We start from the raw sequence: 13,829 nt of genomic DNA on the forward strand, positions 1-13,829 counted from the left end.
TGAAATACAAAAAAACCTGATTTTACCTTATTAATAATTTAAAATAGCTTGTTCAAATGTTGAAGCATTTATTTTAAACGTGATTAAAAACAATTTTTTTAAAACAATTTTTTACACTAAACCGTTCAAATATCAAAGTGTTATTTAATAAAGTTAATTGTAAGTTTTTAGACGTTATTACAATAAATAATACTTATAAATTAGTGGCTCACGTTAACGCGGAAAGTTCCAGAATTTTTTCTGTTATAATATACATCGCCAGGTGTATTATAACAGATGAAACATTGTTATCTATTATAGCATGTATCAGTGTTATTTTCGTTATTGAAACACTTGTAGACCAAAAGTAGTGTCTCTAAATATCACATTGACACTTGTAGATTAGGAATTGGGTCACTCAAAGACATGTCTACACGATGACTTTTCACCAGCACTGGCATTTGGCAGTGATGTACTCAAGATTTCAGTTTGGGGGGCCAACTCACAAAATTATTTCTTGGGGAGGAGAGAGTAGATGTAGATGTATTTCGTTTTCTTTTAATATTATGTATTAAAGAACAAGAGTGTTAAAAAAGTATAGACTAGATTTTCAAGAAATCTACTATAATGATCTACTTATTAACTTACATCAAGGTATGTTGTTATCCATTATGCAAATATGAGTCACAGTTTTATCTGGAGAATTCCCAAGTCGGGTTCCAGTTGAGATAAAAATTTATAAACTTAACACATACAAAGTATATTAATCAAGTAGACAATGGATAACGCCAGATGTAAATTCACTTAGGTTATATTACTTATTATTCGTACAAATCTAAATTAAAAGTTCTATAGTATTGTTTATATTATGATTTTGCACTCCGCCGTTTTATCTTTTCATCGTTGTATTTTAATTATACGTAAGTAACTAATTTAGTTGTATTAGAGCTTTTAAATTTAGAATTTACCGAATGCAGGGTTAGTGTTAACAACGCTCAATGCATTAATAAAAGCACAAACATTCAAATTCCCCATATTGCTATACAACAAGAAAAGTTTGACATGATAATTTGTTTTACTAGTTCAGGAGGTTGGTGCAACTGGCCGATTATTACAACACCTGACATTTCACTGAACGTAGTTTCACTATCAGCTGTTTGGTGGTGATTTATGGAACCATCACAGGTTTTATCACTCAAATGGTTTGTAATGAAAAGTAACAACTTTAACTTCGGTAAAAGTGGTTAGTGTAACCTATAAAAAAGTAGGGAAGAGAGATCATTTTTAAGAAATAAGAAAAATTTCTAAATTTAACTACAAACATTTGGACACCTAGAAAAAATAAATCACTCAGGAATTAATATAGATATAAGCTTTGACATTTTTTAATGCACGCTAAATTTTGTTTTGTGTTTACTGCTTCATTAGCCTGCAACTAACTGTAGAACTGTTAGTTTCTAGACATAACCTATTTAGTTTAATGATTAGATTTTAAATGTTAATGTCATGGTTTTTTATTTATACAAACTATATTAAAAAATTTATCAATGTTATATAATTCTGTTGTTGTAATTTCTGAGGCTGTGTTTTACTTGTTGTTATTTGTTTATTTGTTACATACCTGTTTTAATTTGTTATTTATTTATTTATATTTTAAAATAATTTAAATTGTGGCGTGACTGTTTTGGCAACTTCATGTTTTGGGTACTGAATTTTCCTTGTCTGGACTCGTGCTAATTTTTATATTTTATACATGACTTGTGTCGATGCTCGTGTAAGCTCTATGACAATAAACGAATTCTTATTCTTATTCTTATTACAATAGTTAAAAGCTTATATCTACATTATTTTGTGACTGATGTTCATATTCTAGGTGTCAAAATGATTGTAATTAAATATAGCAACTTTTGTACTTCTTTGTAAAATGTTATAATCTTAATACTTTTTACGTTATTGAGCTTTAATGATTTCTATTGTTCGGCATCTAGAAATGTGATTTGATAATCTAATACTTATCTCTTAATTTGAGACTGCATAAAGAACAATTTTGCCAAATTTTAATTTTGTATATTTACTGTTTTTTTTTTTTAATTCTAGTAAAATTGTTTAAAAAGCACATGTAGACAACCAAAAGGCTAACTAAGCATTTCTGACTCATGTTTAAATTACACATTTTTGTCTTGAGCACACGTTAAGCACGTTTTAGTTAATTTGGCATTCAGTGGCTTATCTAGAATTTGAGTTGGGGTTGGATAAAATCAATAAACTTGTACTTTATAGTTTGCAGGAAGGGTAAATTCGTTGTCATTGTTATGTATGAAACAAATAGGATATTTTTTAAATGAGGACAAGACAAACTAACATTAGAGAAATGTTAAAAGGGTTTGATTAAACAAAACAGTTTTTCTTACCATATTCACCCATGAAAGTAACATCTAATATTGGTATGTTGAGAAGGGTTGATTTATGCGAATGTTGAGTTCAGCTCCTTTTCATTCTCATAAATCAACCCTTCCTTCACACCAAATCAACGTTACGTGAAGTAAACTCGGTTGCTCTGCTGTGCTTTAGGATCGTGTCTAAAACATTGTATTGCACTCAATTGTGGACCTGACGGTACAATTTATTTTGTAGTCTAGGTGTCTCTGGTGTAGAAATTATGCAAAAAGTTCTTTTTGAGCTTCCTCATCATTTTGGATCTCTTCGGATGGACACTGACTCCAGATTCTAGGAGTTAAGTCTGTGACAGCGTTGGTTTTCAGAAGCTGCAATAAGCGGAAGGTGAAAAGGATCTGAACTCAACATTCGATTAACATACGATAATAAGATGAAATATTCAAGAGCCATCCTTGATTTTCAGCTCTCACTATGTTCTGGAAATAGCTTGTGAACTAATAAAGCCTAGCGGTGGAAAGGATCTCAGGATATAAACACCTCCCCCCCCTGAATTGTGATACATTATTTTCCATATTTTCCTTTAGTATTTCCTTAGTTCCTGAGAATGCCCCCTAAAAATAGTTTTTATATCTGTGACTGCCTTGAAATAATGGTTTGGAATAGTGTTATTTAAATTTCTATTCTGAATTCAATCCTTTAAAATTTGTTATTCTAAATTCAATCTTTTTCTCAGAAAACTCACATTTATAGAAGAGAAAATGTCGTAGAAGGTGTTAGAACTATTATTAGTTAGATTATGGTATCTTACTAAAGTGTTGACAACATAGGATTTATTGGTGATCACCGCTTTGATGATTTAGTCACAAAGAAGTGTAACACTAGCTGTTACAACATGCAGCTGAGTTATGCTAACTGCTAACTTATGATATCTGATTGCACAACTGATATAATCAGAACAAGCCAAATTTCTGGTGTTTATGGATAGCAACTCATATGCATCATATTTAATTTATCACTTTTAAAATTTTAATCTCGTCATATTTATAGGCCTATAAATCATATTATTTGACAATAAATAAATACATTTTCTGAAGAAATGGGAAGAAGAGAGTGCATTATTAACAAATCTTGGATAAATTAGGCTCCTTTTCTTTTTTCCTCCCTCATATAATTGAATTATTTTGTTTTCTTGTGTTGCAGCAATTTACATTAGATCATAAGTTCAATTTATTTATCTGGCCTTATGACATACAGTATAAAATATGAGGCAAAGTGAAGATGTTTATGGTAACACCATAACTTCTACAAGACTTTCTGGTATTTATTCCTGAAATTATTCCTTCTTAAAGGTCTCAGAGTCTCTCATCAGTCCAGTGAGTCAGACCCATAGACAAATTTGTTTCCTTTTTAGACACGAGAGAAACTTTAAAAAAAGGCATATGAAGAAAAGTATGGAAAATCTTTTAAATATTCTAATAGTTCTTTGTAGCCATCAGCTTACGTATTTTCTAAAATGCCAACTCTGGCAATTGCTTGTAAATGATATAATTGTTAAGTTAATTAAAAACAACTTTTCTTACAGACTTCTACAATTTTTTCAGTGAAACTGATTTTTATCAGCTAGGAGGAATATTGTGTCATTTTCTTACAAAAGAATCTTCACTGTTTCAGATCCCTTTGGAATTGGCTCTAAGACTCAATACTATCACGGATGAAAATCAGCTATTCCGTGAGTTCGTCAAGCCACCGGCCGATGTGGAAGTTCCCATCATCAAGGTAGCCCAGACGTTGCTTGGCTTCGGACCTGACTCAGGTACGGAGGTATGGACTATAATCTTCTTCATGCTGTCATAGGGCATGGGCGTATATAAGAGGGAGCTCAGGGGTTCAAGCCCCCCTCCTGAAATTTTGAAAGACAAAAACTAAAATTGTATCCAATAGTTTGTTTAAGCTACAGAACATTTATGAGGTTTTAAAGCTCAACAATTTCCCGGGAGAAGATTCCCGAACCACTTTTATTGAGGGTATTTTCATACCTCCTAAACCACCACTGTGTCAGCCAGATGTTATTGGAACATCATCTGAAGACGGTTATGTTGCATTTCAAAATCAGTTATTACTCCTTAAAATGGTGACATTAGGCACCTTAAACATTTAAAATAATAGGTACAACATTGAAAATTCAATTTTTGGTTATCCTAAATTACAGCTGTTGTAAACTTTTTGAAACAATTAAAAAAGTGCGATGATAACTCAAAATTTCTCTTTTATTCTATATCTTATTTAATAAAAGAACAAAACTAGATACAAAGCAATCTATTTCTAACCACACTGTCCTAATTAAAAGTTAATTATTCATTTGGAAACAAATGGCTAAGTAAGTCAAATGCCATTTAGATAGAGGAATCAGTATAATTTTAATTGGCATTGTTGGTTTTACTTCACAACCACCGTTATCTTATATTTGAAGTGTTACTTACAAAATCTTGTAAATCTTTATGGATCACCTCATAATAATTTATATATGGAACAGGTGTTTGTGAAATAGTACTGAAATATTTCATTTTAAGTCCAAAGTTAAGTTCTCATAAGAAAACAACCATTTACAATGCCTACAACATAATTTTAAAATGAATACTTACTGATATCTCCAACAGCAGACATATTAAAACAAACTTAGTACCTTAATCAAAATAATTCCATATAAATTCATTTTATGAGTCTTTTTTCAACATTTACGTACATGTCCATTCTACCGGTAACTTACAGGTCACTGGTGTGTTATAAAATATAAAATTAAAACTTTTAATATCCCCTCAGGATTTTAACATCAAAACTGATTTTTATGAGACCATTTTTAAAATCTGAATTTTCAAAATTGTTAGAAGTATTTCATATTAAATGGATTGGACTCCTTCCGAAACTAACAAATACATAGAGCACTTATAAACCAAACTGGTTTAAAAGTGGCTATAACAACATCATAACCTTTCTTTTCTAATATTTACTCATACATATATCCACTTGTAGATTTAATATTAATCTGTTACATAATCCAAGATTAAATCTAGGTTTATTTTTGGTAGATTGTGGGTTAATTTATTTATGTTAGTGCTTAAATAAAATTTTGTTGTTAATCTCGTAGCTGTATGAGAATATTTATAATTATTTCTAATTTTTTTAAACTTTTTCTTAAAAGAAAATAAGTGTAAATGGCATTGGCTGTTTGAATAAATAAATATATCTTCCATTTACTAATTGCAGTTTTGTCTGTATTATTTAATTGATAATCACTATTTCCTTGGCAACACTTGGTGATTGGGGGATCTAGACAACTGATATTTTCCAATAGTGGATAGAGAGTAAGGTCCCATTTTGTTCCTTAAAAAGTTCTTAAACCGGTTTCTTTGATGAGAACGATCTTTCAGCAGTACATGTCAGTAATGGACCTCTTGGACCCCCTTGCTGGCTATGTCCTTCTCAATTAAATAATACAGGCAAAACTGGCAATATTGATCATATATTATGATCATGACATAGTGATTGAGAAGGACATAGCCAGCAAGGGGGATCCAAGAGGTCCATTACTGACATGTACTGCTGAAAGATCGTTCTCATCAAAGAAACCGGTTAAGAACTTATTAAGGAACAAAATGGGGCCTTACTCCTCTATCCACTATTGGAAAATATCAGTTGTCTAGATCCCCCAAATTTCTTTTTCTGGCTACGTTCTCGTTAAGTAATCACTTCTTCCTTGCCAACACTAGGTATCTTTGTCACCATCTGTTGACAATTCAGTTTTATCGTGATGCAATATCATCATATATGACCATTATTGCCAGTTTTGCCTGTATTATTTGAGTGACAAACAATCACTACTTCCTTGCTAACATTAGGTGTCTTTGTCACCAGCTGTTGACATTTCGGTTTTATCTTGATGCAATATCATATACGTCCATTATTGATAGTGGTATCAAAGTGTTTACATAAGTAGTATTGTGATTCATTCAGCAATTAGTCATTCAAGATTACGATTGTTCTGGCAGTTATCAACTCGAAAGCTATTCACATCCTGAATCCGCAGTAAAGTACGTCGTAAAATTAGAAGAAGAACAATTATTGATTTTATTGTAAAAATATATAAAGGCATATTTAATTAATACAATTTAAAGGCAGTCGTTTTAAAATGTGATTTCATACATAACAAGTCTTGTCTTTTCTGATTTAAACAATAAGGCACTAACGGTTTTGACTTTTTGAGTCATCTTTTGCTTCACGTGACATTCATTCTCTTATGGCAGTTTTTGTTAAATTTGTCTGTATTGGCAGCTTTCTTGATTTGAATCCCATAAGAGCAATGTTATATCTTACAAAATTTTAGTCCTTTATTTTACGTTTTATATTGCGAGATGCAATGTTCTTAAGTTTGATTTATAACAATCTAAGTCCCTTAATTGTTTCCGTACACATTTCTTTATTCTAAAACGTTCATAGCCTAAGGACGAAATCGGAAGAGATGTTTCCTCCTTGATAGACACCAATTCTGCATTCTTGCTCTGTCTTGACTGAACCTTTTTTTATTCTGGTACAATCATATTTACATTATTAAAAGAATTTCTTGGTTTTTTGTTCTGTTATTGTAGGTATTATTTTTGGTATTAATCAAAAGCTTTTACAATCCAGATGGCCTTTTGCGTATTTAAAATACACCCCAACCTAAAATAAGGCTCTATCCAAATTTCCAATGTTAATCATATGAGAGCATTTTTGTTTGGTTTAAATCAGCTGATTACTAAAACATACACATTGCTCAGACAGTTTCAAGCTGTTAATGTTGGGTTTGAAACTCGGTTCAGTGGCGTATATGGAGAATTATTTTATGGGGGATGACACTGGGTGGTTTAGGAAGTATAAAATATCCACTTAAAATAGGGGCTCGAGAATCCTTTATCAGAAAATTTTTGAACTTTAAGACCTCACAAATGTGTTATAGTTAAAAAAAATACTGGATACAATTTTAATGTTTGTCTTTCATTCTTTGGGTTTGGGGGGGCCTTAAGACCCCCCCTTATATATACCCATGGCTTGAGTGTATGATGCAACCCATTGATTTTCATTTGTAGCACGAAAATCTGCAGTCTTAATATCTTCTTTATGTTGGTAGGTTGAAAATTAAGTGTATATTGAGTAGTTGTCTCCTACATTCAATAATGTTGACACTAAGATTAGAAAATTACAATTGTCCCCCATGAGAAATTTAATTTTGTTTAATCCTCGGGATATTAATTCAAAATTAATTTACTTTATTTAAGGTTGGAAAAATCTTACATGTTTTTAAAGTACATATAACATTTTAAATAAGTACTGAAATCTATTATATTATATATATATATATATATAATATATATATAAGTATATATATATTATATATATATATATATACATATATATATATATATATACATTTTAAATAAGTACTGAAATCTATTATATATATATATATATATATTTTTTTTTTTTTAAGTACTTACTTTAAAATTAGAACTTGTTGATTTTGAATCCTTTTAATTTTAATATATCCAACTGTAACTATTCTTTTGATATTAATACAGATCTGGAATTTCTTATAACCATCAGACACTTATATTATAATAAAGTTTTACTGTATTAAATATATTATTTTTTTACTATGTCTTAATTAAGACAAAATTCATAGAAGTATTGTTTTAACACATATTCACAATTTTTTTCACTATATCTATAATGGTTTCTCTTATTTTAGTACAATATCGTCAATAAATTTGATCTTAACAAAATTCTAAAAGAACAGTTAATACCTTCTATATGATTTGGAATAGTATAAGATCATAATCCTGAGATATAACAAATACCATCCCTCTATTTACTGCATTTACAGATTGACTATTTACTTAACAAAACCTAGGAATTATCAACACTGTTTATTTTTTTGCTTTGGGAGAAACCATAGTGATGGTGTATTGCAAAGAGTAAAATATGAGAAACCATATTCTAGATTTATTTTAAATTTAAATCTCTTTTAACTAATCCCACATATATAGTTTTAATTACAAAAATGTGTCATACCTTTACTTATTCCAACCAATAGTGTGGTATAACTAGGACTTTCGGGGGGAGGAGGGGGGTACCTCATCCCCTCCGCAGTTACATTACTGATTTCAATAATTATTTATAAAACATTTTAAGTGCACTTTGCTGATATCTGCTAATGCAGTGCTTATCAGGGATTTCATGTTTAAAAGGCTTTTCGTAAAGAGGAACTTATCGTATCTTTCATTAGTTCTCTCTCTAAGAGTTAATGTTTTTGTAATGGCCCATTTAGCTCAAGAGCATATCACCTGTCTAACAGTTGGCATTGCTGTATCTCAGCTCTATTGTTAAGATAATAACGGTTCTCGTTTTGTTTTGTGGTATGTCTTATAAAAGCTTCTACTTTAAAGCCCTTAATACAAGTGAGACTTCTCTTTTTTAAAGTGGGTTCTTTCTCTGCTACTGGCATTTTAATTTATTATAATAAACATTTTGGAAACCCATTACAGCTGAGATCAAACTCGTGATCTCTCATAGACCTATAAATATATATATAGGTCTATAATATATATAATTTATATATATATATATATATATATATATATATATATATATATATATATATATATTTGTTAGTAACAGCTTTATAAGTTGTAAATTTTAAGTATTTTTTAATCTACAATTTAAATTATCTTAAAGTTTAGAGAAAGTTTGGAGGATCTTTCCTAAGTTTTACAACAGTTTATGTTGCAGACTGAAATTTTAAAACTGTAATTATTGATTATCAGATTGAAAATAAACATTTTGAGAATTTTTTAAATATTTTAAGTTTCTTATTTTTGGTCTTTGTTACAGCTTTGAAATGATGTTATTTGTTGTATTTGCAGAAGCCTTTCAACCCTGGTGTAATCCAGGTCTTATTAGGTTTATAGTCATGCAATAGAAAAATGAGTTGATATAAATTAGATTTCCAACTGTGAGTACATAGCATTTCTATTTGAAATCTTATCTGTATGTTGCAGAATAGGATTTTAAAAACTGTTTACATTACATTAACAAGTAAATTAATAAGTTTATTAAACAATAAATAGTTAGTACAATGTGTTCTTAGAATTATTCAAATGAGTATTATTTTCTGTGTCAGTCACTAAAGATAAAACCACTTTTATTTTACTTTCTGGAACAGCCTTAATAATTACTCAAGCTATTTCAAAAAAAAACAAAATTATTTTTTACAATCTCTTTACTACAATATTCCAGAAAGTAACTTTGAACATTCTGTACTATAGATATTTAAGTCACTTATTAAAATTAATTGAACTGGTCATGTAAATACAAAAAGTTTAAATGTCTCCCCAATTGTATTTTAGATCAGACAGTACATTAATATTTTTGACGTGACAACGTCTTAAATTAGGTTGCGGCTCGGAGTCACTCATGAAAAAGTGTAACGCCCGGTAACGTTACGATGCCCGTCCAGTGGGTCCGCCGCACGGGATCCGCACGGGATAAAGCAGATAACTGTGGGTCCGCCGCACGGGATAAAGCAGATAACTATGTTTATTCGTGTGAAAATGTGGAGTGCTTAGATTCGTCATTTACAACAACTACAACAATAAAGGTAAATAATTGTACACTGATATTTCATTATCGTAAACTATGATTGATTGATTAATTGTTAGATTGACACAAAAGTTGAGAAACTGAGTTTATAGGTTATGTCATACTATTGACAAATGTTGATAGTGTTAAGTAAATTATTAGTTTAAATCACTCTGCAATCAATCGTAATTCAGTCGATTGAGAAGAAACAGCGCGTATTGCTAGTCAAACATTTAAAATAACAAATTATAACCTCTAACCTGTCATAACAGTGCGACCAAACAAACGAACTAAACCAACCAATCACCACGCGCGGAGTTAGAATTTAACTGTGTTTAGCAAGAATTTCAAATTCCAATTTTAGTAAATGTTTTATTCAACTTTACCATTTACAATAACAAATTTTAATTAATTTCAAATTATGTACAATGTTTTAGTAAACAAAATATATTTCTATAGTTAAAATTTGTGCAATTCTTATCTTCATTCAATTTCTTGTTCCTATTGTGCAATTTAATAATATTCATATCAATAAATATTCTACCGAGAAAAAGACGTTGTCACGTAAAATCTTCGCCCGTAAAACCGACTTTACAGGCAACCATAATTTTTTTTGTGTTATTATTTCTGGTCAAGGTTTCTGATTCAGTTAATTCGTGAAATAATCTCCCTGAGTATATTCAAACGAATTTGCCAATGAAATGTTTTCTCAACTATTACTTTTCCAATTTAAGTGCTGTATGTCACAAATAGTAGAGCTGATTTTTCAGGAATATATAGGTATTAAATCAAATCATACTTCATTCACAATTTGTATAAACAATAAACATACATTGAATGGTGTCATCAAATTTTTTGTGTAAAATATTTATAATAAACAATATTAACAATGACTATCCTATGAAATTTCATAAGATATCATCAGAAGAATATAAAACCTTTTCAATGAGGTAACGTTTCAATTCTTCCTTAAACGTAAAATCATCATTATTATACCTACAATATGTTGTGGCAATTTTGTATACAACTGTATACCTGCAGCAAGTGGTTTTTTTTTCTTGTGGTACAGAAAAAATGTTCTTGGTTTCAGAATCAATCAATTACAAAGATATAATCTACAGTAGAATCATTTAGGAAATATTTAAAATTAACACTAATGATTACATTACAAATTTAAAGCTTACATTACACCATTTTTCTTTTTCTTTCTGGAACAGCATTAATAATTACTCAAACTATTTCCAAAACTAAATTATCTTTTACAATCTTTGCTACAATGTTCCAAAAAGAACTTAAGTGTGATAGAACAATTATCCTTTGTACGGTAATCAATATTTTGTTCCCACAAAAAGGTTTTAATTAATTAGCATTTTCGTCTTTTCTTCTGATGATTCAAACATATTTGAAATTTTGCATCAGGCTCAGGTTTGGTCAAAATAAGAAAGTTCCAATAATATAATTGTACTGTGATAGCCTATATCTTCCATTTTATGATGCAATTAAGAGTTTCTCTTTGCTGATATTATCAATATAATTATTTCCTCTTCAATAACAACCACTGCATCGTGTATTATGAATCACACAGTGAAATTCTCTGCAACATGATTTACATGAATTACATAGCATTATACAAATTACTTTCTAATTTATTCTCACCTCAAGCTCTGTTTATAGGGAACGCCTTTGGCTATCGGCCATAATGGGAATTTCCCCCGCTACTGAATACATAAAGATCGTCTTCCCCGAGGATCTGTTTCCTACGTTTTATGTTTTGTTATACATATTGTGATTCATTTCTTGATTTTCCTCTTTTGTGATCAGGGTGTGGAGGGAAATCCGTCATGGAAAAGCTTTCGGGCATCTTTATTTCCTCCACGTCATTTAATATTTCATAACTATTTAGCGAACTAAATCTTGTAACAATGAACCACAGTCAGCCAATTTGACACTTTTCCAAGACATTTGAAGCTGATCACAAGATATGACTGATTGACGATACTTGGAAACCAAATAATTTCAGATTTTTAGTTTAATAACAAAACATTTCCAGCCATTTTATTTTCTTACAAAATTTCCTTTTTTAAACTTTAAAACTTAATTGACTAATGTGTACGTATCATATTCCCTCTTTAAACTCTTATAAATATATTTTAATATTCCAAAAAAGTCTATTTTTCATTTGAGTCTTTCATTTTAATTTCCAAACAATGTAACACATTGACTGTGGGAGACTCCTTACAGTGCAGTTGTCTCGTGACACTGGTCAAGATCACTCAATGTAGAGCCGCATTGAAGGTGTTAATTGTACAAGGGATTCATTTTAATTTTTCCAAGATCGTGCTCAGCAAACAATGTTTCTTTTATACCATTTCACAACATAACTGTCTGTTTTAAATCTATATTACTGTAGTATAATGTGTTACATTTCTAGATATGGATTACCCTCTGTTAAATCTCTGGATCCCAGCTGGCGGTTTTACTGTATATATATATATATATATATATATATATATATATATATATATATATAGGCTAGTACATAAATTACTCCCTATCCACTAAATGATATTTTAGCTCTTTGTAATCATCGTATAATTATCTGGACCCCAGGCGATGATTTTATTGCACATCAAATGTTTTAACGTGCACCAGAGCATCAGGGTGCCTTGGACTCAGGATGTCAATATATGTATTAACATAAATGCATTTTAGTCAACAATATAAAATATTTTTTTACATAAACTGTTTTCTAAAGAATTAAGTGTGTTAAAATTAAATTAAAGTAATGAAAAGCAGACAAACATGAAAATTGATTAGTAAAATAGTGATGTAACTAGGTCTTTGCTTGAGGGATGGTGTGAATTTAATTGAAGAGCACACCACATTGGTAAGAGGGGGTATTTTAGAGATTTTGGGAGGGTGCTATCCCCCTCATCCACACCTTCTTAGTTACGCCACTGAGTAAAAAGGTAAAGCACCTTATAGGGGTGTGGGATGGGAAGAAAGATACATGAAATACATTAAGTATTTCCTGTAGAGCCACTTACAAAAATATGAGAATCCAATCCCTTTTTAACCTTATTCTGCCCATCTACATCAGCCGTGCCTATACGAGGATCTCATCAAACAGAATTAAGGGGAGAGACGGTTGAATACAATTTTGACAGTGCAGATAAAAAGTGATAAGATCATACCATACACGACCACTGCCCAAATGTCATTTGCTAAGAAACCTTTCTCATATCAAAATAATTGCACAATGTTGGGATAGGCCTGAGGTTATGATACATTTTTATGAAAATGTAATTGATTGTCGAAGATTACTAATAACAGTGCTCCTACCCTTGAAACTGTAGGATTAAACAATTGCGCAATTTTAGGCCTAAGAAACACTTTAAAACCACTGAAAATAAAATTTTGTTAAGCTTAAAAACCTGCTAAGTACAAGACATCATTGCAAGCCTGGAGCTTTGGCTGTATTATTTATTAATAATAATACAGCCAAAGGTAATTAATAGTGTAAATAGATCTTAATTAATAATTTTAATACTAGTGATATTGCAGAAACCAACCTTGTATACTAATGCAAAGTTGAAACAATATATCTCAGGCCTAAATGGATTAAATAAGTTTATTAAACCCAACCCAGGCTTGTAACAGATATACCTTGTACTGTAATTACATTGAATTCCTTAAGTCTTTCAACTATGAAAAGATAAATGAATTGCAACACAGCATTAAACAAATCACAATCCTGAGAAGAGGCTAAATTGAAAAATACG

The 13,829-nt window shown here is 30.3% G+C and overlaps 1 protein-coding gene across 1 annotated transcript in view; it reads left to right on the top strand.

The window, feature by feature from the left end:
* LOC124357885 (platelet-derived growth factor subunit A) overlaps nucleotides 1-13,829 on the top strand; it is a 50,763-nt gene that overhangs the window by 23,093 nt on the left and 13,841 nt on the right. Inside the window, exon 2 of the mRNA XM_046809974.1 lies at nucleotides 4,048-4,189. Within this exon, the coding sequence (XP_046665930.1) occupies nucleotides 4,048-4,189 (142 nt within the window). The remainder of the gene's footprint in view (nucleotides 1-4,047; nucleotides 4,190-13,829) is intronic.

Source organism: Homalodisca vitripennis, chromosome 3 (assembly GCF_021130785.1).
Source record: "Homalodisca vitripennis isolate AUS2020 chromosome 3, UT_GWSS_2.1, whole genome shotgun sequence".
NCBI lineage: Eukaryota > Metazoa > Arthropoda > Insecta > Hemiptera > Cicadellidae > Homalodisca > Homalodisca vitripennis.